At 46.4% G+C, this 27,638-nt stretch overlaps 1 protein-coding gene across 9 annotated transcripts in view; it reads right to left on the bottom strand.

Moving 5' to 3' along the window:
* Window positions 1-319: 319 nt before the first annotated feature.
* The window catches only part of LOC122440650 (prostaglandin E2 omega-hydroxylase CYP4F21), a 66,968-nt gene continuing 39,649 nt past the window's right edge, over window positions 320-27,638 (bottom strand). Inside the window, exons 1-13 of one of the 9 annotated variants that reach the window (XM_043467150.1) lie at window positions 18,317-18,442; window positions 17,594-17,821; window positions 15,350-15,494; window positions 12,489-12,542; window positions 12,276-12,403; window positions 10,157-10,278; window positions 9,211-9,481; window positions 8,229-8,295; window positions 7,931-8,060; window positions 4,221-4,354; window positions 4,061-4,125; window positions 3,814-3,896; window positions 320-3,440 (exon numbers count right to left, since the gene is read on the bottom strand). In XM_043467150.1, coding sequence (XP_043323085.1) covers window positions 3,263-3,440; window positions 3,814-3,896; window positions 4,061-4,125; window positions 4,221-4,354; window positions 7,931-8,060; window positions 8,229-8,295; window positions 9,211-9,481; window positions 10,157-10,278; window positions 12,276-12,403; window positions 12,489-12,542; window positions 15,350-15,494; window positions 17,594-17,821; window positions 18,317-18,364 — 1,653 coding nt within the window. In that variant the 5' untranslated portion in view covers window positions 18,365-18,442 and the 3' untranslated portion in view covers window positions 320-3,262. The other 8 variants (XM_043467156.1, XM_043467154.1, XM_043467153.1 and 5 more) reach the window with 8 other exon arrangements.

Below are 27,638 nucleotides of genomic sequence, written 5' to 3'. Positions count from 1 at the left end.
CTCCCATTGCACAAATGATGGAGCTGAGTCTCAGTGAAAGATATGCATCTTGTAAGGAACACAGCCAGGATCTGAACTAGCTCTGCCTGACCTCAGAGTCTGAGTTCTCACCACACTGCTACCCTGCCTCGAGAATATCCCAGCGTTCTGATCCTGTTCACACCTGGTTGCTTGTTTAGAGAAAATGTCATGCCTGTCAGTTCCTGCTCTAGCTTCAGCTGATAGATCACATGAAGGGCCCCCCAGGGCTGCCCAATGGAACCCAGCTCCCCTGTGATCTACCCAAAAAAATATGTGAATGGGAGAAATTAAAATTTTAATCACAGTAGGTAAAAAATGTTAAAATTAAAATTTTTGCACAGCAAAAGAAATCTACCAGCAAAATGAAAAGACAACCTACTGAATGGGGGAAAATATTTGCAAATGAAAAGTAGACAGCATTTAAACTTTTTGTGTAAAAGTTACTCCCCATACATGAGAGAATGTAATTGGGTTAAAGTCACTAATTAAAAGAAAGAGTTTGTGGATTTGATTTAATAAGAAAGAAATGTCTCACAGGATGGTGTATACAAAACACTTACTTAAAATATAAGAATACAGAAAGTTTTAGAAAAGAGGGAACAGGGGAGTGACTGCTTATTAGGTACAGGATTTCCCTCCTGAGTGATGAGAAGGTTCTGGAAGTAGATAGAGGTGACAGCTGTTCAAAATTTCAAATGTACTAAATGCCACAGAATTGTTTACTTTAAAATTGCTAACTTATGTGAATGTCATTTCATTGTTAATGAAAAAGATAGATCCAACAAATATTTAAAAAGTAACCTCAGGGTAGCAATCTCAATATTTACATCTGATAAGAATTAAAGGAAAAACTTCTTATGTTACAAATAAAGTTATAAGTTTTTAAAGGGTCCAAACAGATTGTGAATAGATGCAAAGCCAAAATAGATAAATCAGTAAATGAAAATCCATAGCTACATCCACACCAGTACTTGGAGCTTTTATCCCAATCCTCTTAAAATTCGACAAATCAAGAAGACAAGACTTAGACTAAAGAATGTATTATCTAAACACAACTTAAAAGTTTGAGTTACTAAGTAGAGAGAGAAATGTATACCCAAGAGAAAAGCAACTCACTCTCCAGCACACATGGAATATTTACAAGAAATTAACCATGTATTTAGCCCCCAAACCATTTAATGAATCCCAAAGCCATCTATTGTCTATGTGTTTCACTGAATTGCACTAAAATTAAATCACACAAAGAAAGCTTTACAATGCACATGTCTACAGACAGAGTCAACAAAACCACTTTTGGAATCATTACAGGATTCCCCAGAGGTCTGGGGGTGAAAAATCAAGAATCTAGTTTGGACATAACAAGTCTGAGACAGCCATCAGACTTCCAAATAAAGATGATCATTGAAAGCAGGGCTAGTTTTCCTATTGACCAGGCATTTATTGGATGAATTGATATCCCTCTTCTCTCTGTCCCAAAGAATGGTGGAAATGTTAGACTTTCTACTATTATACTCTGTTAGTTACACATAAGTTTTTGTTCTTTCTGGGTGTTCTTAGGCTTTGTTTTTATTTGGTTTCTTTTTTCTCATTTTTTTGTATTTGATATTGTTTCATTTAAATATGTATTTGTGTTTAGTAATATACAAACCTGATTAAAAAGAAATCAGAGCAGATGAATAGATAGATAGCCCATGGTACATTCAGACAATGGAATATTATTCAGCACTGAAAAGAAATGAGCTATCAAGCCGTGAAAACACAGGGAGGAAATTTAAATGTATATTGCTAAATGCTAGAAGCTAACCTGAAAAGCTTACATATCATGTGATTTCAACTATTTGACATACTGGAAAAGGCAAAACTATGGAGACAGTAAAAAGATCACTAGTTTCCAGGAGTTGAGGGGAGGTATAGATGAAATCCGTAGACCACTGGGAGGGTTTGAGGGCAATGAAATATTCTGTGTGGTACTATAATAATGAATACATGCCATTATCTGCTTGCCAAAATCCACAGAATGGACAACACCAAAAGTGAACTCTGATGTAAACTATGGACTTTGGGTGATAATGTGTTAATGTAAGTTAATCGTTTGTTACAAATGCACCACTCTGATGCATGATGCTGACTGCTCTGAACATGGAGGATGTGGGGGGGGGGGGGTTGGTACATGAGTAGGGGTGTTGACAGGGAGTCTGAAAACCATCCCAGTTACTTAATTTAGAGAGACGCTTCCCAGTTACTTAATTGAGAGAGACTACGTGGGAAGCCTAGAGGCTTCCTTGGTGGCTCAGAGGTTAAAGCGTCTGCCTGCAATGCGGGAGACTCGGGCTCGATCCCGGGGTCGGGAAGATCCCCTGGAGAACAAAATGGCAACCCACTCCAGTATTCTTGCCTGGAGAATCCCATGGACAGAGGGGCCTGGTGGGCTACAGTCCACGGGGTCACAAAGAGGTGGACACGACTGAGCGACTTCACTATCACTATCATTGTCATCTGGGGAGCCTAGAGTTTTAGTACACATGTCTTTGTTTTATTTCTTCCATGTTCATTGCAGATCTGGAGTAACCACATATTTGATGTACTCATATATATTGGACTCCTCCCAGACTTCAACATATATTGAAGAGCACTCGCCACCTCTTAAGTCCACCCTTAACCCTGGTCCTTCTTCTGCTCAAACACCTCATGTGACTCCCTATTGCCCATGTTTGGGTTCTGGGAGAACCAGCCATCAGTATAGGGTCCTGGAGTCAGCCGTGCATATATTCAAGTGTGTTCCCTACGACCCCATGACCTGTAACCCACCAGGCTCCTCTGTCCATGGAATTTTCCAGTCAAGAATACTGGAGTGGGTTGCCATTTCCTTCTCCAGGGGATACTTCCGACCCAGGGATCCAACCCGAATCTCTTGCATCTCCAGCATTGGCAGGTAGATTCTCTACCACAGCGCCAGACTGGGGGTCAGTTTAGAGAGGTAATATTGGGCACATGGCAACTGGTCCCGCCTCCAATCAACCACGCCCACCCTCTGTATTCTCAAAAGCGCCCAGAGCGCCCCCTGTTGGCTCTCGGTGAGACTTAGGCAAACGTGAACGGAACTGGGATGAGGCCATTGCAGACTCCCAGGAATAAAATGCTGCCGTCATGTTTGCCCGAGTCTCACTGAGAGCCAGCAGGGGGCGCTCTGGGCCCTTTTGACGATAGAGAGTCCCAGGCAGGGTGGTAGTGGGTCACCGAGTCACTGAGCGCCTGAGCTCAGCGGCTCCACCTGCAGCCAAAGTCCACCCTCCGGGCGCAGAATCAGCTCCGGCTTCCTGCGTGGCTCCTCCTTGTCAGGCAGAAAACGGAAGCGTAGCAGGGTGAGAGCGAGGACCACCTTCATTTCAGTCATGGCAAACGTCTGTCCAATGCAGTTCCTGTGGAAGGAGTTGGGGCTCGGACTACACGGAACCCTCATCTCGGCCCCACAGCACCCGAAATCTGACCGGCAGAGACAGAGAAAGCTAACCATACCTGGGACCCCGCCTCATGGACTTGCATATCCCCTGAGCCTAGCCCAGACCTCAGTCTAGAATGCAGACCAGCAGACAAGGGAACCCCGCTGTCAGCATGCTGCAGACCCCGCTTGGCACCCACTACCATTCCCAGGGGGAGGGGAGAGAAGGATGCCAGAACTCTGACCACCTTCAGTTTTGCCCCTTCCCTGCCCCCACAGTGACGCCTGGAATCTTAACCCCAGACCCCTGCCCCCACTACTCCATCCTTACCTCAAATGCCCAATGCCCTTACCTGGAACCTGCTGAGAAGGGAATAAAAGCCAGAGGTGACCTCCCTTTGATGTTTTCTGGGTCGAAGCGGAAGGGATCATAGACCTGGGGGCAAGACAAGACAGGGTTACTGGGTGGTATCTCCCAGGATGTCCATCCTTGGGGAGGGAGTGATGTCTGATTTGCCAATCACAATTCTGTAGTCTCCCCTGGGTCTCCCAAGGGGAATGGACAGGGATGATGGAGGTAGGGTGTGGGGGAGGCATCACCTCAGGATCTGGCCACACAGATGGGTTGTGGTGGGTCGCAAAAATACTGATAAGGCAGATCACACCTGTGGAAGAAGAGGGACCAGTCAAAACTAGGTCCAACCTGCCTGATGGGCCCCTCTTCCTACCAGGAAACCCCTTCCCTAGTCATTGTGGTCACCTTTGGGAATGACCCGGCCATCTGGGAGCATGATGTCCTGGGTACAGCGGCGGGAGATGTAGGTGACTGGGGGGTGCAACCGCAGACTCTCCTTGATGCACATGGTCAGGAAGGGCAGCTGGGTCAGGTCGTCCCTAAGGAACCCCCATGACAATTATCTAGGGTGAAAAAAGAGAGACACCACCCGAGCCCTCCTGGTGCCCTATAAGATGCTCTCTGCCTAGAACAAAAACACAGATGGATCAAATATCTCCAGACTTATTAAGTCATATACATAAATATATACAGCTTTTCCTTTGATCATCATACCTCAATAAAATGGTTTTTAAAAAGAGAGAAAGAAAAGCAATATCACAGAAGTACTAGACAAAATTTAGTCAGATATTTTTAGAAGCTTTTCTGAACAAATCAACAAAAAGTGAACCATAGAAATGTTTACAAATTTGTATGAATGTGGAACATTCTTTATGGCAAGATTGCAAACTCAAAAGGTAGATGAGCAAGAAACAGATTCAATGTTTATCTTATTTATTACAGAACTAGAGATACTAGCTAATGCAATTAAACAGGAGAAAAAAAGGAGAGTAATGTGGGAACACATTTGAAATGTGGGAACAAATGCATCATTTTGGCAGACAGTGAAAGAGAATTCACTGGAAAAGTTTTTATAAACATTGAAGATAAGATCCAGTAGAATTTAGAAAGTAGCATTGACAAATATACACTACCATGTGTAAAATAGATAGCTAGAGGGAAGCTGCTATATAACATGAGGAGCCCAGGCTAGCACTCTGTGATGACCTAGAGTGGTGGGATAAAGAGCTGATAGGAGGCAGGCTCAAGAGGGAGGGTGTGTGCGTGTGTGTGTGTGTGTGTGTGTGTGTGTGTGTGTGTTTACTTATGACTGGTTCATGTTATTGTATGGCAGAAACCAACACAACATTGTAAAGCAATTATCCTCCAATTAAAAATAATTAAATACAGTTACCCTCTGAGCCACCAGGGAAGCCAAGGCAAAGAAGAACTAAAGAGCCTCTTGATGAAAGTGAAAGAGGAAAGTGAAAAAGTTGGTTTAAAACTCAATATTCGGAAAACTAAGGTATCTGGTCCCACCACTTCATGGCAAATAGATGGGGTAACCAGTGACGGACTTTATTTTCTTGGGTCCAAAATCACTGCAGATGGTGACTGTAGCCATGAAATTAAAAGATGCTTGCTCCTTGGAAGAAAAACTATGACCAACCTAGACAGCATATTAAAAAGCAGAGATATTACTTTGCCAACAAAGGTCCGTCTAGTCAAAGCTATGTTTTTTCCAATAGTCATGTATGGATGTGAGAGTTGGACCATAAAGAAAGCTGAGCACCGAAGAATTGGTGCTTTTGAACTGTGGTGTTGGAGAAGACCATTGAGAGTCCCTTGGACTGCAAGGAGATTCAACCAGTCTATCCTAAAGGAGATCAGTCCTGGGTGTTCATTGGAAGGACTGATGCTGAAGCTGAAACTCCAAAACTTTGGCCACCTCATGCGAAGAGTTGACTCAGTGGAAAAGACCCTGATGCTGAGAGGGACTGAAGGCAGGAGAAGGGGATGACAGAGGATGAGATGGTTGAATGGCATCACTGACTCAACAGACATGAGTTTGAGTAAACTCCTGGAGCTGGTGATGGACAGGGAAGCCTGGCGTGCTGCAGTCCATAGGGACACAGAGTCAGACACGACTGAGTGACTGAACTGAACTGAACTGAACTGAAATACAATTAACTAGCTCAAAATTGGAAAACTGCAAAACACCAACCCTATGGACCAATAGCACTCATCTTCCTTTCTCAAGTTTGTCTAGTGATTATTTTTTATGTATCCTTCCAGAGGTTTTTTGGCATTAAAAAATTATATACTAGCATACTGAATACCATACACACTGCTATTTATCTATTTCATGAAATAGTATATCAATATTTTCTTATATGTCTCTTAGGATTTGTCTCAAAAATAGTCTTCCCTACTCTGGAGCTATAACCTCCCATGGTTTCTTCTACAGCCTTTAAGACTCCATCATTTTTCAAATCTTTGATTCATGTGGATGTTACTTTCTTATAAGACATGAGAAGCAGGATGAATTAACTTTTTTACACATAGCTTCCAGTTGTTCCAGAGATTTTAGGAAACAATCTTAATTTTTCTTATGGATATGAGACTCAATATTTAGCATTTCCTGTGTTCACTGGGCAAGAAATTTATATTCATAAATTATCAGTTTTTCTATCAGAAATAACAATTTGTTAGAAAAATAATAAAAGAAAAAATGATGGTGATTATATAAAACACCTGAATTAAACTTACCAAGAAATGTGAATGCATATTTTCCAATTAAACTTCTATTTCTCAATCCAGATAGAATATATGGTTTACCATAGTAACAAGAGTATCTAAGGTTAAGTTAACAACATGTGAATACAATCTCTTTGCTAAAATTTTAGACTCAATTAAAAGCCTAAGGATTCCCTGAATATCCAAAAACAGATATCCACTTCACACTCTGGGATACTGTGTATTAATATTATGAGGTAATCTGCTTTCCACAGGTTAATTATATATTCAAGTCAAATTCCTCCCTCCCTCCTTCCTCTCTCTCTCTCTCTCTCCGTCTTTCTCATCACTTCCCCCAAGTTCTTCATTTTCTCCCAGCTGTCTTCTTGACCTAAATGTACCTCAAATGCACCCAATTACCTGCTGATTATATCTCAGAGTCTCTGCTGAGGCACTTCTTTCCACCCTCAACTTGACCCCTCTTGTTCCAAATCTCAGCCCTGCCCATGTACACTGGGAGTGTCCTGACCTGGGACTATTTCTGCACCAGGTTAGGAGCTCCTAAAAAGCAAAGACTGGGTCTGGTCCTTCCTGAGTCTCCAGGATACAGAATGGGGCTGGGAAGAATTGGAGACGGCATAGAATTGGGGATGGAGAGGCAGTATGGCAGTGTTTCCTAAGTAGGGATTAGATGGATGAAGCTGCAGATGTTCCAAGAAAGGAGTTGAATGACTGTAGTACTCAGGTGATCCTAGTGAACCCTACACTAAGCAATATGAGGAATTAAGGGGCAGGAGATTAGCAAATACTCAGGAAGTGAAGATGTTTGAAAACATGTAATTTCAGAGAAAACAGTCAGGGAGTGAAGGTGAAGTTCACTTAACTGAATATGTGCCAAGTGGCATCATCTGTCCCCACACATTGTTGTTAATTATCTCAGAAATCCAGGTTTCTCTGCCAAAAGCCAGCAAATTTTGTCCTCCTATCCATGCTGAGTAGGCTTCCCAGATGGCACTAGCGGTAAAGAACCTGACTGCCAGCGCAGGAGACATGAGACACAGATTCAATCCCTGGGTTGGGACGATCCCCTGAAGGAAGGCATGGCAATCCATTCCAGTATTTATTCTTGCATGGAGAATCCCATGGACAGAGGAGCCTGACGGGGCTATAGTCCATACGGTTGCACAGAGTCAACACAACTGAAGCAACTTAGTGCACACACACACACACACACACACGCACACACACACTAAGTATGAGATCCTGCCTCTGGGCTCTGCTCCTATTTCCACTTAATGACAGAATGCACAAAAAAAAAAAAAAAAAAATCTGTCTTTCCCAGCCAGGGAGCAGAAACAATGAGAAGGGCTCAGAAAAAGGCCATAAGGACTTGCACTCACCATTCAATCTCTTTAGGCTCACGGTCTTTTAGGAGCTCTTGCACCTCCTGCCGGCAGCGCTCCTGATATTCTGGGTGCTTTGCAAGGTTGTACAGGACCCAGGAGAGGCCGCTGGCTGTAGAATCATGGCCTGGGGGCATCCAGAAAGATTTGTGTCTCTGGACTACTTCAGCACCACAAGGTAGACAACACCCCCATGCTAAAGCCCATGAGGAGGATGGAGGAGGATGGGGTGGTCCAGGGTCCACTGGGCTAGTTCCTGGGCTTAGAGACACCCTATCTCACACTGGGTTCTCACCCTCAAACATGAAGGTATCAGCTTCAGCCCGGATGTCTTCGTCTGACAATCCCTTCCCATCTTCATCCTGGAGAGAAAGCAAGATCCCTAGAATCGCACTAGCTCAGAGGGTCTCTGAGGCTAAACTGAGACAATCTCTGAAGCCCCATTATCCATCCAGAGACCCAAACCCACCCTGAGATTCTAAACCTCCTGTGCACTCTGTCACCAGAAGCCCCACTCCAGAGACCTCACCCTTGACCTCTTTGTCTCCTATGTTGTCCCTGTTGAAAAAATAATCAGTCACCCATTAATATTTTTATATTTCAAAATTATGAGGGATTTCTGGGAAAAAAAAGTTGTAACCTTGGCAACCTGGGTTACAACCTGGGTTATAAAAATATAACAACTTTAGACTTTGCCTTCTCACCAAAAAGAATTTGTTTAAGCTCCAGCATAATCTCTCTCCCTGTGTCTCTCTCTCTCCATCTCCCCATAGGGAGAAAGGGGCAAATGTATCAGCTGTCTTGTATAACTTCCAAATTTCAAAATCTGGAGGTATGTACTTGTACTGTGATGCAAGTATGATTGCATGTACAGGCAATAGCATAGCTGAGCCATCAAAGGAATTTAATAATAGGGTAGCAGAGCTACAATTCTACTCTGGTCACCGTTTTTGCCATGAGCAATAAATGGGCTGCTCTGAACCAGGATTCTGTATGTATACTTTACATATACTGCATATGTACCCAGTCTATCTCTGTGGTAGACTGACTTATTAGTTTCCTATTTGAGTGAAATCTCAGGCCCTTCACAGTTTCAAACTTAGCAATCCCCCACAGGCAATATTCCACATGGTCATCTCTAAAACTTATCCCTGACCCATCCCTCCCTTCCACAAGCACCTTCCATGGCTCCCCAGGACCCTCTGCATCCTGTTCAAATTCTTTGATCAGATCAAAGTCCATTCTACCTCTTGAACTCAGATCCCAGAAGAACCCACCTTGGTCAGCAGAAGCACATCAATGAAGTCCAAAGTCTTGGTCTTCGCCTTGGTCTTGAGGAAGTCATCAATATTCTCCTTGGGGAGAGTGCGGCGCCGCTCCTGGATGACCGCATCTGTGAAGTCATGCACCAGGCGGCAGGCCCTGCGGAAGCGCCGCCCATCTGAGGTGAGATAGTACAGGAAGTCCATGTGCAGGAAGAGCTGTTGGTTTCTTTTTGACACAAGAGCACTGAGCTCCAAGATGGCGGCGATATATTTGCTGGGCTTCCTGAGGAAGAGCGCATAAAGGAGGCAACAACTTAAAACCTGAAGCCCAGAAGCCAGGGGTCTACCTCCTTTCAGGAATTGAGGCTTCAATAACAGATGACCTACAGATACAGGGTGGGGATGAGCCGGAAGATGTGACTCTTCAGACTCTTCTCAACCCACATCCCATCTCCGTGAGCTGCCTCCATGACCCAGGCACCTGGAGCACAGCTTAGATATGTTTCTCTCCTGTCTGTCTCACCACCCCCTTCTCCTTTCCAGAACCATCCACCCTGCTCATCTCTTATCCTCTCCCAGCTGGTCAGTGGCCCAGCCCCTTCCCTAGTCTTCTTACATCCAATGTCTACATGATAGTTGGATTCTTTTGAGTCAGACTCACTTTGTCTGGCTTCAGAATGTCCTTAAAATATTACCTGCCCACTCCTTCAACCTTATTTCCAACGTATCTCATCACTATTGCACATACTTTTCTCATTCTAGCCTTCTGATCTTTATCAACCAGGTCTACCTACCTGAAAGGATAGCTCCTTCTCTTTCCCTATTCCAGTCCTGGGTTGTCCTGCTTTGAGCCACCTCCTTCAGGAAGGCCTTCCTGGTTGCTCTGGTCAGCCCTCCCTCCTCCATCTACTACCTTGGGTCTATGGCTTATGTTCCCAGGCTCTTGGCCAAGACTCACTCCTGGCAATTGCTGTCAAAACTGAAGACACATTTCTGCAGACTGTCCAGGGTCATGAGGCTGATGTGTTCAAATATGTCCAGATGAGTGTGGCCCTCTGTGACCAGGCACTCCCACTTGGTCTGGACAGAGAAGGAGACAGAGTTAGGGCCCATTCCCAACCACCTGGGTGGACTCCCCCAGGCCCTGCCTCTTGGCCCCAGGAAACCATCTCCAGATAGTATCAGGCTTGAGTGGGAGTGGAAGCTGTTACTGCTAGGACATGAAGTTCTCATGACTGGGAGTCAGGAGACCTGGTTTTAAATTTTGGCTCACCCTCCTGCTCTCTCTGTACCCTTGGTCAACTTACTGAATAAAGTTAAGTGCTAAGCAAATGTTAGCTTTCATCACCTTCACTGATGAAAACTGATGAATAAACTGCCCCTATGTTTAGAGAGGTAGTTCTTCATGGGCCCTGAGTGCTGCTGCTGCTACTGCTAAGTCGCTTCAGTCGTGTCTGGAGTGGGCTGCCATTTCCTTCTCCAATGCATGAAAGTGAAAAGTGAAAGTGAAGTCACTCAGTCATGTCCGACTCTTCGCGACCCCATGGACTGCAGCCCACCAGGCTCCTCTGCCCATGGGATTTTCCAGGCAAGAGTACTGGAATGGGTTGCCATTGCCTTCTCCAGGTATGCTAATCTTTCCGGGTATGCCAAAAAAAATTGGTAGTCCATGATGTTCTTTACCAGGGGCTATTTCTGAGTTGTGTTTGCAGCAAACAAGCTTTAAGAGTGAGGTAAAGTCTCCTCCTGGGCAAATATCAGGCTTGCTGCTAGTTCTGAAAGTCACAGACACCCTAAATCTAGTATTCTTCTGCCCTATAATAAAACATACTACTGGAGTAGGTGCCAGTCAAAGTCCACCTGTGTCATCCACGTGGGATTTGTTGACTTGGAGGAAGAATGCAAGCCAGCAAGAAGAAAGTGCCATTTGCTGTGCCAAGAGTAAAAACTACCCTTTGTCAGTGACCCAGGACTCTCATGTCTTCTGACAGAATCCACAGAACTGTAACAAGCTCCCTTGTCCGCTTGCAAGTATGGAAAAGACACAACCGTGTCACAAATTCCTGACCTTCCCCATGTATATATATATCCAAACCCCTTTGCAATGTGCTTTTTCAGTAACTTCTATTAGTAGGTGGAGCCTACTTGGATTCTGAGCTGGCCTTGGATCTACTTTGGCCAATGTGTGCTATGCTTAGTTGGTTCAGTCCTGTCCAGCTCTTTGAGAACTCATGGACCACAGCCCACTAGGCTCCTCTGTCCATGGGATTCTCCCAGCAAGAATACTGAAATGGGTTGCCATGCCCTCCTCCAGGGGATGTTCCCAACCCAAGGATCAAACCCTTGTCTCCTGCATTGTTGGCAGATTCTTTACCACTGAGTCACCAGGGGAAGTCCTGCTTTGCCCAATAGACTTTGATGGAAGTGATGAGTATATCGTTCCAAACCACGCTCCTAAGCAGCATTGCAGCTTCCTGTCAGGCTGTTGGAACCCTGCTTCTGCCATGTGAACAAACACGAAATGCAGTCTAAAGGAAGAGAATCCCATGAAGGGAAGTCCTTTGCCCAGAGTAAGGCCATCTGAGATCAGCCTGCAGCCAGCCAAGCCCCAAATATGTGAGAAGAATGACCCTAGATCAGCAAAATTTCTTATCTGATCACAGATACACCAGTGGCCCAATCTACATCAAGAAGAACCAGTCAACTGACTCACAGACTTCTCAATACTAAGCACTTACTGTTTTTAAGTGACTTGTTACTCTAGAATAGCTACTACAAAATATTCACCATTTTTACCAAACGTCTCAAGATTCCAAGGCCTCTTTGAGGGAAATGTAGAAACTAACACCTTCTGAGCATCTCTTATGTGCCAGAGACATGATTCCATTAGGTCATCTTGGCCACCCTACAAAGCAGGGATCACATAATCCTTATTTTTCACCTGCGGAAACCACAGTTCAGAAAGGAAGAGCCCATGGCCTTAAAGCCACCCACAAGAGCCAGGTTCCAGGCAAGGTGTTTCTGAGTCTCCATTATCCCCAAGACTCCAGATGGGACCCTGGGTTCAAGAGACTCACTTGCATGATGTCTGTGCTCTTGGTGAAAATCTTCATATAGGGCTTCAGGATGTTGAAGTGGAAGGCAGGTGTCAGCATGCGACGGTGGCTGTTCCACTTGTCACCAGCACTCAGCAGGAGCCCATCCCCTAGCAGAGACAGCCACAGGGAGTGGGCAAAGGAATACCTTTCCCTGGGTCCCCAAGATCACCCCCTTCACTCACAGTTACTCACCCAGCCAGGGCTTCAGAAGGTTGTAGAACTCCATATTCTTGAGTGCGATAGCAGCTGACATGAAGGAGGACCATCAGGGGCCAAGGAGATGGGGAAAGGAGGAAATTTTGTGTGGAATAGAGGATCCCAGCCAGGAATCTGCATTCCCACTCTGAGCCCTGCATAGCAGGAATGGGGCCAAGAGAATCGAAAGCCAGGTGCAGAGGAGATGGGAGTGGGGGGACCAGACCAGGCTGCAGAACAGAAGACAGCAAAGGCAGGACCCATAGACACAACTCTTAGGTGCTCAGAAACACTCCAACAAGATACAACATGCAACAACAAGATACAACATGCCCCACCATTCCCTGACATGGCTCCTACATGGTCCAACATGTTATGAAGACACAGGCATAGCCCAGCACTCTACAAAACGTCTTCATGGGGACCTAGAACACCATGTCTGCCCAAGCACTCTGACCTCTCCTGAGATATGTGACGTGGCCCCATGTGTTAACATGTCCTGACATGGCCAAAACACGCATGACACAGCCTAACATGATACAACATGCTCTGGCATGGACCTGAAGACAATCTAACTTGGCCTGAATTTGCCCCACATGAGTCCCACACAGGGCTTACATACACTGATGTCACAGACCTGAACCAGCTGTGTCCCCAGCTGGGCCCCAGACATGACTCAGACATACCCTAAGACAGGCATCACACAAGATCACTAGCATGTCTGAAAGTGACCCTGAGTCCCAGACCTCAAACAAACCTGAAATATGACCCAGACGTGACAAGCAGGAGAACCAGATAATCAATAACAGCCTCTCAGGCAAGAAAAAGACACACCCCGAAATGCCTCAGATGTCCGTGGCCACAGCTGAAGCAACTCCAGATGTGACTGAGACCATGTCTATTTGAGCCCAGGTTTAATCATATAGCAGGTGTCACCAGGTAAAGCATGTACCAGCTGTCATCAGAAACCAGGTAGAAACAAAAATCTAACCAGATATAGCCTACAGCAGACAACACACAGATGTGCCCTAGGTGTGAGTAGACATGACCAGAAGTAGGCAAGAGAGAGTCCAGGTAAGAAAGAGGCAGAGGCCTCTCTACCACAGCCTCCTATATCTGCACCCAACAAGGAGGACGTGGCAGCAGCAAGCCATGGCCAAGAACATGTCTGTCTGGAGTGGTGGGGTGGAAGATGCAGATGACAACATGCCAGCCCCCTCCCCCCCCCGCAAGAGCAGCACACATCCCCGTAGGTGCTGGCCAGGTCCTGTGTGTACTGGAGACCTTCCTCCCAGCTCTGAATCTGGAGAGGAACAGAAAGGACCCAATTCACACTCTTCTAGGCTGCCAGAGGCAAGGATTTGCAGGGCAGAGATTCACACCTGAGCCCATGAGTCACCTCCGGCAGCTGCTCATCTGTCCTGAACTTTCTCCTGGGCTCCCTCCCCACATTGGCCATACACAGCCTTTGTGGTCCTTCTGGTACAGGGATAGAGAATGTCTTTCCCTGTGTGGATCCCAAACACCATATTCACCTGACTTCTCTTTCGTCCCCATATTGCAGATAAGGAAACTGAGACTCTCAATGATGGAGTCCCTTGCGCACATTCTCCCAGAGAGTAAACCAGAGACACCAGCCCAAGACTCTTTAATCCACGGCCTGAATTCTTAATTATCCAACTGCCCTGAGCCCCAAAACAATAGCTCAGTGGCCCCTACAGTGCCAAGACTGGATGCTCAGAATCTTAGATTTGCAATAATTGGTCCTATGGCCCAAATCAGACAAATTAAAAGGAATCCTCAACTTTTCCTAGAACTGTTGTAAATGAACTCCCTTTCTGATGGAGGTTGAGCGTCTGAGATTCAGTTTTACCATTCTGATGAGAGTAAAGCCATCACAGATGAACTCTAAATGATGAAAACAGATTTCTGATAACATTGTTTAAGACCTGGATCCAGCTGGGCCTGAAGGCAGCCCTCCTTGGAGTTTACAGTCAGTTGATTTCCCTTCTTTGTTTAGACCATACAGGGTGGCATTTCCACCACTAACAGCTGAAAGAGACTTCAGCAGCCAGAGAGAGCCAGGACCTTTCCCAGAGTCACTCAGCATTCTGGTGTCTGAACCCAGGTCTCTGTCAGAAGCTGTCCATTCCCCTGGTCTGTCTCAGATGGGAGGGGCAGAGGGCAAGGGAAGGGAGACAGGGTGGGGTGGAGTCTCCTCAGGGAGATTCCTGGGGACTAGGGAAGGAGAGCACTGAACTAGAGTGGCTGAGCCACAGGATAGGATAAGTGAAATGGACCCACCAAAGAGGTGGATGTCACAGGAAAAGCAGCCCCCAATCCTGCACCAGACAGAAGCCTTCATTGCTCTGGGTCTGCAGATGAGTGAGACTGAGGGCCGGCTTAGCAGGGGGCCTGGGATACTATGGATGGCCACTGCATCACTCTACCCTCTGCTTTGAAACATTTCTTTCTCATTGTTTCAGACCTAGTTCCAACACCTCCTCCTCCAGGAAGCCTTCCAGCACACCCCAGCAGAGAATCTTGTTTCTTCTCTGGATCACCACAGCCCATCTCCTGCTGGCCAGGTCAAGGATGTTTCTGTCCAGATATGAGACCTTGAGATTGGGGACGAACTTCAGCAAGCTACAAGGTTGGAGTCCAAATGGCCATGGGCAGAAACGAGTCAGTGAGATGGAACATGATAAATTCTGCATGAAGCAAAGAGGAAGTGGCTGAGAGAGAAGAGAGGAAGGGGGGCCAGGGTCCTGTAGGAGCCACATAAAAAGTTGGCAAGGAGGGGCTAGAATCCCTCAAATGTGTCATGACACCCACCACCACAAGCTCTGCATGGGTACCTGAGGCATTGGTGATGCTCCGGATCATGTCAGGGTGGCAGAAAACGATCTTGGGAGTGATGGGGCCATACCAGATCTTATATCCACGGGGGTAGTTAGCTGCCAGCTGGATTGATTTTCTCAAGCCCTGCTCTGTCGGGGGGACCTGAAAGCATGTAAAGACATCACTCCCAAGAAGAAACCACTGCAGTGGAGAGTATGTCAGATCCCGCAGAGATGGAGGGAATCTCTGCTTCCTCCTGCTCCTTCCTTCATGGGGAGGAGGGGTCCTGGAGCATCTCCAAGTCCCAAGGAGATACCCCAGAGCACAGGGAGAAGACAGGCTCTTTGCCCAGAGGTAGGGTGACTTTATCTTGAGAAGCCAAACTTTTTCTTGTCCTGGGAATGGCCTCAGCCCCAGAGGTGGCCACAGAAAGAGATCCTCGCTGGAAGGTTTGTAGGTAGCAAGATGGCCTTAGTACTTGTACCTGGGTTTTGGTCCCATATCTTTTCCTATTCTGGCTGGTCCATATAGAGCCTGCAGTTCCTTGCAGTAAATCATTTGCAGACCTGGGGCCTTCCATCCCTGGCCGATCCCAAAGGACAGACATGAATTCTGCCCCTCACTCATGACAGCAGCTCTGACCCGTGAAACCCCCTCCCCCAACTGGCTCCATGCAGAGTACATCCTGCCTATTTCTCTGCAACCTATGGACATGACTTTCAATTATGCCATTTATAAATGAAGAAGCTGACACCTATGCACCCAAAGGGAGAGAAGGGTGGGCTGCCTCCTAGTAAAGTATCCTCTCCCTCAGGATGCCTCCTTCAGACCTGACAAATACCCTCCAGGGGCTCTCGGCAGGTGAACGTAAGTCACGTTCACCTTTGTGACCTGCTCCCTTCTCCTCAAGTACCAAATTGAGGATTCAAAGCACTTGTTGAGATTGCTCCAGAGAGGGAGAGTGACTCAGCCGAGGTCACACGGCAAGAGGGACTGCAGGAAGGGAGAGTGGCCAAGACCAGAGTCCACGACCAAGCCCTTAGAGGGGAGGGCAGAAATGCAGTAACTTTGTAGCACTCCTGCTGCCTCCAAGACTCACTGTGCCTTGCATGCTAAGTGGCTTCAGTTATGTCCAACATGGCGACCCCATGGACTGCAGCCTGTCAGGCTCCTCTGTCTGTGGGATTCTCCAGGCAAGAATACTGGAGTGGGTTGCTGTTCCCTCCTCCAGGGCATCTTCCCAACCCAGGGATCAAACCCGCCTCTCTTCCTTCTAAGCTGCATTGGCAGGCAAATTCTTGACCACTAGCACCACCTGGGAAGACTTGCTGAGATGCTTTCAAGACACAGAATCTGAGGAAATCTTCACACAGAGATTTTTAATGCCCCTGCCTTCTGAACTTTGCCACAATAAACAGTAAAATTTCAGTAAATCCTCCACCAAGTGGTAGCTCTTGTCCAAGACAGGAAGGAAAAGATGGGCACCTCTCTCAGCTGGGCTGTTAGATGGGAGGAGCAGGATACCCATTCCTTTGACCCTGACAGAGGGAAGTGATGGCACGCTCATAACTTAAGTCATCACACCTTTATTTTGCATCCTAATATTAGCCAGCCATGGACTGCAGTCTGCTCCCCAGAACCATTGTCAAACTGGGAGGTGCTTATTAAGGAATTCGACAGTTGAGCTGTTTAATTAATCATGAGCAGGGCCAAGCCAGAGTCAAGGTCTGAGGCACAAGGTGGGCAGGCGTGGAGGACAGAGGTGATGATTGGCCAGCTTTATCCAGGTTGGGCTATGAGCACCTTGGGACATCTTGGTAGAGAAAGGGGAGTTAGATAAGAGGCGGGATCCTGGAAAGAGGAGGTGTGGGGATGGGGAAGTGATAGATAATTCCTGTGCGGAAGCTGTAGCCCAGGGTGAAAAGTCGCAAGGAAAAGGACCACGTGCAGATTGGACCCTGGACAGCACCCTTGAGAGGACCTCAAGGCCACCATGGAGACTGGAGAGGCCAGGGGACCAGGCTCTGTGCAGCCCGGCCTCAGAGGTGCACTAATGTGTGCAAGACAGGTAGAAAATGGACCCCAGAGCAGGCTAGGGCTGGAAGGACAGGATGTGGGGGAGGTCTCAAAGGCAGAGCAGAGGAACAAGTGAATGAGGGAAGAGGGGGCTGCCAGGCCTCCCTGGCTTCTCTGCTGTCCTAGACCCCAGCCCAAACCCTGAGCCCCATTCCTGATCTCCTGGGATCTCCCAGGAAACTCACCAGGTACAGGTGAGCGAAGAACCAGTTCAGTTTCGGGGGCTGCGGGAAACACTGGAGGCGGCGACAGTTGTTGTAGAAGGTGTAGGTCCAGGCCAGGACGCGGGCCAGGAGCCAGGAGGCCCCAACCAGCAACAGCAGCAGCCACGGGGAGGCTGCCACCAGCCCAAGTCCCAGCCAGGACAGGCTCAGCTCCAGCATCCTGTGGTCAGATGGGGTGGAGGGTGAGTCCTGAGGATGAAGGAAGAGGCAGCAATGGTGAACTGTGAGGCAGAGAAGGATAGAGGGAGAGGAGCAAGGGAGTGAGGGGGAGGGATGGGGAGTGCTGGGGACGGGCAAGAAGGGCTCAGAGACAGACAGACAGGCGCTGGGAGAGGGAGAACCAGAGAAATTCAGAGGAAGAGGGAAAGGTAGAGACAAAGAGACAGAAAGACACACACAGGCCACTTGTGTGTGTGTGTGTGTTACCCACTGGTACCCACTCGTCTCCCAAGCCAGCTCATTCCCTAGAGCCACCCTGCCACGGGCAGCAGCCTTCCCCACACCAGGTCAAAACCCTGAGCCCCTTGACCTGCAGCCTGGCACCTTCTTTCTGGAGCGGCCTGTCTCACACAACTTCCTCTCACCTTCTCATGCGAAGGTTTTACCCAGTCCCTCCCCTAGAAAATACTGCCAGGCTCCAGACTAAGCCAGCCCATTTGCCCAGCACGCTTACTTCCTCCCCACCTGGACGCTGCCCAAACATGAAGTGAGGCCTGGGAACCAGTTCAACATAACAGATGCTGGATCCTCAGGACAGACGGAGGGTCAGCCTCGTCCCAAGTCATCTCCAGGGCTCCCTTCCACAGGTGGGCCAGGGAGACATCATGCACCATTTCTCGGCAGAGACCCCGGAAGCTCAGAGCCCTGAAGCCCCTGGCCTCCAGGGCACATGGCCTGGCAGGAGTTCAATTCCCGCCTCCACACAGCCCAGGGCCGGTGTTGAGACATGACTTAGAGAAACCAGTCTGACTGGAGATTACCTTTACCTGAGCCCGGGAGCTGGTGATGGACAGGGAAGCCTGGCGTGCTGCAGTCCATGAGGCCACAAAGAGTGGGACACGACTGAGCGGCTGAATTGAACAGAGTCCAGGGACAAAGGAGCCAATCAGAAGAGGGCCCCTGGAGGCGTGAGAGGCCAGGCTGGGGTGGGCTGAGAGAGAATGGGGTCCACACAAGGCGGTGGGGGGACAGAACTGGGAGTGGAGGTCTTCCCCGCCCTCGCTCTGACTGTGGGCTGTGCGGACCATCCTCAGTGGGATGTTGAATGAGACCCTGAGATGGGGAACCAAAGAGGATCTCACAGGAAAATGGGAAGAATCTGGAGTCCTCAAAAAAGGTGGAGTGAAAGCAAAGTGATGGCTACTAGTGCCTGTGTTAAGCGTACTGGTGGTGACCCAGAGCAAGCCTACTCGGTGCAGACAAAGCTATATTTGCAGAGTGCCTTCTATGTGCTGGTACCTGAAGAAGCAGCCTGCAGTGTGTCAGAAACTCTGCCTAAAGCGTGGTTGCTGTGTTCCAGGTGGGCTACAGAAAGTGCGTTTACTGCGTGCCAAGGACTCTGCATAAACCCTGCCTACTGTATGCCAGGGGTTGTACATAAAGCACACCTACTATGTGCTGGGGACTCTGCACAAGTCACATTTCATGCCTATGACATGCCAGGGTCTCTACATAAGGCACACCTACTCTGCGCAAAGAGCACATACCGTGTGTTGGGCGCTCTGGGTAAGGCACTGCTTCTGTATGCTGAGTGTTCCATGTATATATGCCCACTGTGCATCAGCTGTCTTACATAAAGCACACCTACTGTGAGTCAGGTGCTCTACATAAAGTAATCCCACTGTGTGCAGGATGTTCTGCCAGCAAGACAATGCATCACCTTCCCCTCAGGGCTCTGGGCCAGCACCCTGCGATCAGGCAGAGGGACCCACAAGATGGCAGGAAGGAAGACACATATTTCAGAGAAGCGCAAACCGAGGTCCAAAGAGAACAAGCCTCTCGCCTAAGTTGCCCATCTGAAAGGCACTCAGGTATATCAAACCACCAAGCCCAAGTCTTGTCCCTCTGCCATGCTGTTCTGCCCCCACTCATAAGGGACAATGCCCCATTAATACATTTATACAGGTGGAATTTCAGACAATATGGTGACTCCGGTGGAGAGACACCTAGAGGTCCTTATATCATCAGGTGGATCATCTTACCACATCCAGAGTAAACCACCCAGTGGATCTGGTGCTTCCCTCCTGGCTGTTACTCAATCTTGTCCAGACTGCCTTGTGGGGGTGTTCCAAGGTGTAAGAGAGCTTGAGGGATGGGGTTCCTGGCAGAACTTCTGAGCAGGAGAGTGGGGGTAGTGTCCTGACACTGGTAGGATGCTGGGGAGACCCCAAACCTCCTTCTCCTCAACACTGACTGGGAGATTCAGGTGGAGGATCCTAAAGCCCTCAGTGTGGTGCTATTTCCTGTTCTGCAACTTTTCATTGCTATATGAATGCAAAGGGTTATGACTTTAAAAGTCAAGCTGGGAGGTAGAGTCTTGAGACAGTGCTATGATGCATATTTCAGGCTATTTGCTGTTGTTGTTGTTTAGTCACTAAGCTGTGTCCGATTCTTTTGCCACCCCATGGACCATAGCCTGCCAGGCTTCTCTGTCCATGGGATTTCCCAGGCAAGAATAGTGGAGTGGGTTGCCATTTCCTTCACCAGCGAATTTTCCCAACCCAGGGATTAAACCCACATCTCCTGCATTGGCAGGTGGATTCTTTACTGCTGAACCACCTAGGAAGCCCATATATTTCAGGCTGTAGGCAACATATTTGACAAAGATGCAGAGCCAGCATGACTAAGCACACCAACCTAACACAAATGTTAGAGTCAAAGGAATAGATCCAATGTCAAGTCACGCCTGTTCTTCCCTGTTACAGCAGGAGTTTTTAGCCACCTATTTGCAGCCTCTCTGGGTAGAGAAAGGAGATGACATTGGGTCAGTGGAAGGCCCTGCAGGCAATCAGGAGGTTAGAGGATTGACATCCATCCTCTCCAGTGGCCACTGCTGCTTTCAGCTTCAGCTCAACTCTCTGAGTTTCAGGATCAGCTATGCCCTGGGCTGGGGGTGGTGTTAGCTCCCAGCTGATGCTAGCTCCCAGAGTGCTACACCTGATGGTTCCCCTTGGTCCTGTTGTCAGCTGAAATAAAAAAATACACGATGTAAGAGCAGTGAGTTTCAGTTTGATTCGGAGACCCTACTGAGGACTATAGCCCAGGATACAGTTTCTCACAGAGCTCCGAGGAACTGCTCCAGGGAGGTCAGCATACATATGACTTCGGCTAAGGGAATATGCAGTCCAATATGCATGAGGAACAGATTTCTTAGTTAATAATTTTAGTACTGTTCTAAGTATGGCAAGATGCAAAACTTCAGGTTCATACAAATTTTACCTGAAACTATCTAAAGGCAATTTTGCCTCTTTTTCCACGTTCATGGTGCCTCACCCTCTTCTCTGTCCTGAGTTGGCAACTGCAGTGGCTAATGATTTTACCTTGTAGAACCAGATGGTGAGCAATGTTTCTTGTTTACAGTCTGTACATTGTAAATGGCCCCTATAAATCCATCCTCATGTAGTCCCTCTGAGGTCCCTGGAAGCAACCAACATTCCCTAAAGGGATAGGACACCTCAGACATCTCAGCAAACCAGTTATGTGAGTGTCCCTGTTTGTGTAGGCACACACACAAAATGAATTATTATACCCACATCCTGGAACGGGAGGGTGAAGTAGAAGGAACAATATTTCCGTTGTTGTTGTTCAGTCACTGAGTGGTGTCTGACTCTCTGTGACCCCATGAACTATGGCACACCAGACTTCCCTTACCTTCACTATCTCCCAGAGCTTGCTCAAATTCATGTCTGCCGAGTCCGTGATGCCATCCAACCCTCTCACCCTCTGTCATTCCCTTCTCCTCCTGCCCTCAATCTTTCCCAGCATCAGAGTCTTTTCTAATGAGTCGGTTCTTTGCATCAGGTGGGCAAAGTATTGGAGCTTCAGCTTCAGCATCAGTCCTTCCAGTGAATGTTTAGGACTGATTTCCTTTAGGATTGACTGGTTTGATCTCCTTGGTTCTGTTAAATGTCTACATTTAAACAACTGTTTCCTTTCCTTAGATGAAACCTGCAAAGCACTTTTCACTACAATTACTAATCCATGTAATAACAAAAACTATATTTTTAAAAGGAAAAAGCTTAATGTCATGCATAGTACCATACTGAGTAAACGCTTAGTGCCATGCCTGGCACACAACAGGACTTAATATATACAAACTGTAAAAAGCCAGAAAGTAACTGGTTCAGATAAAGGACTCGAAGTGCCAAGGTTCAAATCAGGACCAGCTAAGTTAATCTGGGTAGCTCTCTTTATCTTTCTGTGTCTCAATTTTCTTGCCTAAAAATTGAGGATATTTTCAAGTTAGTTGTGAAAATCAAATGCATTTAAAAGAGTTAAGTGCTTATAACAATACTCTCAGACTCACAGTCAGCACCAAGCTTTAATAACTGCCATTGTTTCCTGATTTCACAGCGGAATGAGGATTTTGGCACCAGCCATGAGCCATAGGTCCCCCTTGTACAGACATCAGTTATCTTGCAGATGTGAACATCCCCTGTTCATTCCCTCTGACCTTAGCAGGGTAGAAGCTCCTAGGAGAAGACCAAGCACTGGGGTTGGGGTCAGAGGGCTCTAGATGAAAGCTGGTCTTGGCCATTTTATGCCAGCTGTGTGAGCTTGAGCAACTGATGTGCCCTCTCTGAACTTCACATTCCTCCTCAGTAAAAAAGGAATAATAACAAGCCTTTGGGGTTTCTCTGGCGACTCAGAAGGTAAAGAATCTGCCTGCAATGCAGGATACCCAGGTTCAATCCTTGGGTCGGGAAGGTTCCCTGGAGAAGGGAATAGTTATCCATTCCAGTTTTCTTGCCTGGAGAATTCCGTGGACAGAGGAGCCTGGTGGGCTACGGTCCATGGAGTTACAAAGAATCAGACATGACTGAGTGACTAACACTTTCACTTTTCAACAGACCCTTGGCAATTGGAGAAGTAAGTCTGTGTGTTTCTTAGTTTGCATCCTTTGAAAGCAGACCTTGATTCAAGGATTGAAAGGCAACTAATTTGCTAATGACCCTAGCAAGGGTTAATGTGAGTTGTTTCTTTGAAAAATGATGCCAGAAAAGGCCAGTAAGGCACTGTGGAAGTGAGGCTGGGAAGGGAAGGCAGAAGGAAAAGGTGGCTTCATAAAGAAGCTCACACTCTGGGCACATGGGGCTCAGTTCCTTTGGGGGACAGCAGAGAACATGCATCCACCAATTCTTAGACAGGGCTCCTTCCTTCAAAAGCATTATTTTTCCAGATATCCTGCCTACACCACACAGCTGAGGTCTGGGGACAGAGGAAGAGACCACCCACAACAGTTGTCAGGAATACAGCCTAGTTGGTGCACACATAGTTCAGTTACTTCAAGACACATACATTCACACATTTACACACATACACACATGTACACCCACACTTGCAACACAACTGCATACACAATCACATTTGCATACACACTGTGTGCACAAAGACACACAAAAGCAGAACTACATACACCTACATGCCCTTACAATTGCATACACACTCTTAGGCACACCAAAAAGCTATGTACAACAAGACACATGTTCATATGTACACATATACATATGCATCTACCTATGCAGACGATTAAATGCATACACTCATATACACATACCATAACACATGCATGCACAGGGCCACACATACACTTAACAATAACACAGCCACAGCCACTCACACACGTTCCACGAATGGAGACCAGATGTCTTAGAACTTGTTATTTCCATGTCCTCCAGCAGCCTCCAACACACTCAGAAGAGGAAAGGATACTTCCCCCAGCCCAACAGCAGCCAGTGGATGGACCAGGGCTGGGTGTGTACCAAGTAAACTCACAGGTGCAGCACCATCTGCAAACCTATGGCCCCCAGGCCTCTCTCCTCCTCCTCTCATTCATTCGTATCACAGCCCTTAGTGAAAAGAGAAAGCTTTTAAGTGGGAAGGAAACATTTGACCCCCCAAGTATAAATAACTCTTTGAAGGGGTTAGCTCCATGGTGGCAGAAAGAAATAATGTATTAACCCATAGGAAAACTGCATCAAGGAAAGGGTTTTTTCCTTCAAAGTTGAGGTAATAGCAACAGTATTTGTATTCCAACAGGAATGATCCATTGTCAATATATCTGGAATATCCATGGAATGATTCATGGTCAGCGTACCCCCAAAATATTAAGTCCATTTCTTAGGCTTCCCCGATAGCTCAGTTGGTAAAGAATCTGCCTGCAATGCAGGTTCGATTACTGGGTCAGGAAGATTTGCTGAAGAAGGGATAGGCCTCCCACTCCAATATTCTTGGGTTTCCCTTGTGGCTCAGCTGGTAAAGAATCTACCTGTAATGCAGGAGACCTGGGTTCAATCCCTGGGTTGGAAAGATCCCCTGGAGAAGGGAAAGGCTACCCACTCCAGTATTCTGGCCTGGAGAATTCTATGGACTGTACAGCCCATGGGGTCACAAAGAATCGGACACGACTGAGTGACTTTCACTTTCACTATTTCTATAGTCTACATGTCAGTAAACCATAGTCTATGGACCAAATCTGTGCTGTGGCCTGTCTTTCTAAGATAAATACACAAAATATTGTTTTATATTTTAAAAGGATTGTAAAGGAGTGGGGGAAGAGGAGAAAATTTTAAATATGGACTGTATTAAAGCCTGAAATATTTACTACATGAGTCTTTACAGAAAAAGAATGCCAACTCCACTGTACACTAGCAATAAACAATCATGCATCATAAAAAGTGAAATTTGTTGTTGTTCAGTCACCCAGTAGTGCCCAACTCTTAGTGACCCCATGGACTGCAGCACGCCAGGCCTCCCTGTCCCTCACCATCACCTGAAGTTTGCCCAAGTTCATGTTCATTGCATCGGTGATGCTTTCCGGTCATCTCAGCCTCTGATGTTCTCTTCTCCTTCTGCCCTCAATCTTTCCCAGCCTCAGGAAGTTTTCTAAAGGATCATCTGTTCGCATCAGATGACCAAAATACTGAAGCTTCAGTTTCAGCCTCAGTCCTTCCAGTGACTATTCAGTGTTGATTTCCTTTAGGATTTACTGATTTGATCTCCTTGCTGTCCAGGGGACTTTCAAAGCCTTCTCCAGCAGCACAGTTTGAAGTCATCAATTCTAAGCCTGATCTTTCATGCTCCTCATTCACCCTCATCAAGAGGCTCTTTAGTTCCTCTTTGATTTCCGTCGTTAGAGTGGTATCATCCACATATCTGATGTTGTTGATGTTTCTCCTGCCTATCTTGATTCCAGCTTGTAACTCATCCAGCCCAGCATTTCTCATGATGTGCTCAGCACATAGGTTAAACAAACAGGGTGACAGCAGACAGCCCCGCTGTACTCCTTTCTCAATCTTGAACCAATCAGTTGTTCCATACAGGGTTCGAACTGTTGCTTCTTGACCTGCATACAGGTTTCTCAGGAGACAGCTAAGATGGTCTGGTAGTCCCATCTCTCTAAGAGCTTTCCACAGTTTGCCATGATCCACACAGTCAAAGGCTTAGCATAGTTGATGAAACAGATAGATGTTTTTCCGAATTCCCTTGCTTTCTCTATAATCTAGAAGATGTCGGCAATTTGATCTCTAGTTCCTCTTCCTTTTCTAAACCCAGCATGGACATCTGGTAGCTCTTGGTTCACATATGCTGAAGCCTAGCATGCAAGATTTTAAACAAGACCTTACTAGCAGGGGAGATGAGTGCAATTGTCCGATGGCTAGCACATTCTTTGATACTACCTTTCTTGGAAATTGTGTTGAGAATTGACATTTTCCAGTCCTGTGGCCACTGCTGGGTCTTCCAGATTTGCTGACATATTGAATGCAAAACATTGATGGCATCATTCTTTAGGGATTTGAATAGTTCTGCTGGAATTTCATCACATCCATTAGCTTTATTAACAGCAGTGCTTCTTAAGTCCCACTTGACTTCACACTCCAGAATGTCTGGCTCTGGTGACTAACCACACCATCATAGTTATCCAGATCATTAAGATCTTTTTTATACAGTTCTTCCATGTATTCTTTCTATCATTTCTTTTGTTTTTCATTTATTTTTATTAGTTGGAGGCTAATTACTTTACAATATTGTAATGGTTTTTGCCATACATGGACGTGAATCAGCTATGGATTTACAAGTATTCCCATCCCTATCCCCCCTCCCACCTCCCTCTCCCCGATTCCTCTGGGTCTTCCCAGTGCACCAGGCCTGAGCACTTGTCTCATGCATCCAGCCTGGGCTGGTGATTTGTATCATGCTAGATAATATACATGTTTTGATGCTGTTCTCTCGAAACATCCTACCCTCGCCTTCTCCCAAAGAGTGCAAAATTCTGTTCTGTACATCTGTGTCTCTTTCTCTGTTTTGCATATAGGGTTATCATTACCATCTTTCTAAATTACATATATATGTGTTAGTATACGGTATTAGTCTTTACCTTTCTGGCTTACTTCACTCTGTATAATGGGCTCAAATTTCATCCATCTCATTAGACCTGATTCAAATGAATTCTTTTTAATGGCTGAGTAATATTCCGTGGTGTATATGTACCATAGCTTCCCTTTCCATTCATCTGCTGATGGGCATCTAGGTTGCTTCCATGTCCTGGCTATTATAAATAGTGCTGCGATGAACATTGGGGTGCACATGTCTCCTTCAGATCTGGTTTCCTCAGTGTGTATGCCCAGCAGTGGGATTGCTGGGTCATATGGCAGTTCTATTTCCAGTATTTTAAGAAATCTCCACACTGTTCTCCATAGCGGCTGTACTAGTTTGCATTCCCACCAACACTGTAAGAGGCTTCCCTTTTCTCCACACCCTCTCCAGCATTTATTGCTTGTAGACTTTTGGATAGCAGCCATCCTGACTGGCATGTAATGGTACCTCATTGTGGTTTTGATTTGCATTTCTCTGATAATGAGTGATGTTGAGCATCTTTTCATGTGTTTGTTAGCCATCTGTTTGTCTTCTTTGGAGAATTGTCTGTTTAGTTCTTTGGCCCATTTTTTGATTGGGTCATTTATTTTTCTGGAATTGAGCTGCAGGAGTTGCTTGTATATTTTTGAGATTAATCCTTTGTCTCTTTCTTCGTTTGCTATTATTTTCTCCCAGTCTGAGGGCTGTCTTTTCACCTTACTTATAGTTTCCTTTGTAGTGCAAAAGATTTAAGTTTCATTAGGTCCCATTTGTTTATTTTTGCTTTTATTTCCAATATTCTGGGAGGTGGGTCATAGAGGATCCTGCTGTGATTTATGTCAGAGAGTGTTTTGCCTATGTTCTCCTCTAGGAGTTTTATAGTTTCTGGTCTTACATCTAGATCTTTAATCCATTTTGAGTTTATTTTTGTGTATGGTGTTAGAAAGTGTTCTAGTTTCATTCTTTTACAAGTGGTTGACCAGTTTTCCCAGGAGCACTTGTTAAAGAGGTTGTCTTTTTGTATATCCTGCCTCCTTTGTCAAAGATAGGTGTCCATAGGTTCGTGTATTTATCTCTGGGCTTTCTAGTCTGTTCCATTGATCTATATTTCTGTCTTTGTGCCAGTACCATACTGTCTTGATGACTGTGGCTTTGTAGTAGAGTCTGAAGTCAGGCAGGTTGATTCCTCCCATTCCATTCTTCTTTCTCAAGATTATTTTGGCTATTCGAGGTTTTTTGTATTTCCATACAAATTGTGAAATTCTTTGGTCTAGTTCTGTGAAAAATACCGTTGGTAGCTTGATAGGGATTGCATTGAATCTATAGATTGCTTTGGGTAGAATAGCCATTTTGACAATATTGATTCTTCCAATCCATGAACACGGTATGTTTCTCCATCTGTGTCCTCTTTGATTTCTTTCATCAGTGTTTT

Source organism: Cervus canadensis, chromosome 4, assembly GCF_019320065.1.
Source record: "Cervus canadensis isolate Bull #8, Minnesota chromosome 4, ASM1932006v1, whole genome shotgun sequence".
Classification (NCBI taxonomy): Eukaryota; Metazoa; Chordata; class Mammalia; order Artiodactyla; family Cervidae; genus Cervus; species Cervus canadensis.
The sequence above is the reverse complement of the archived record's forward strand: the minus strand, read 5'-3'. Positions and strand labels throughout refer to the sequence as shown.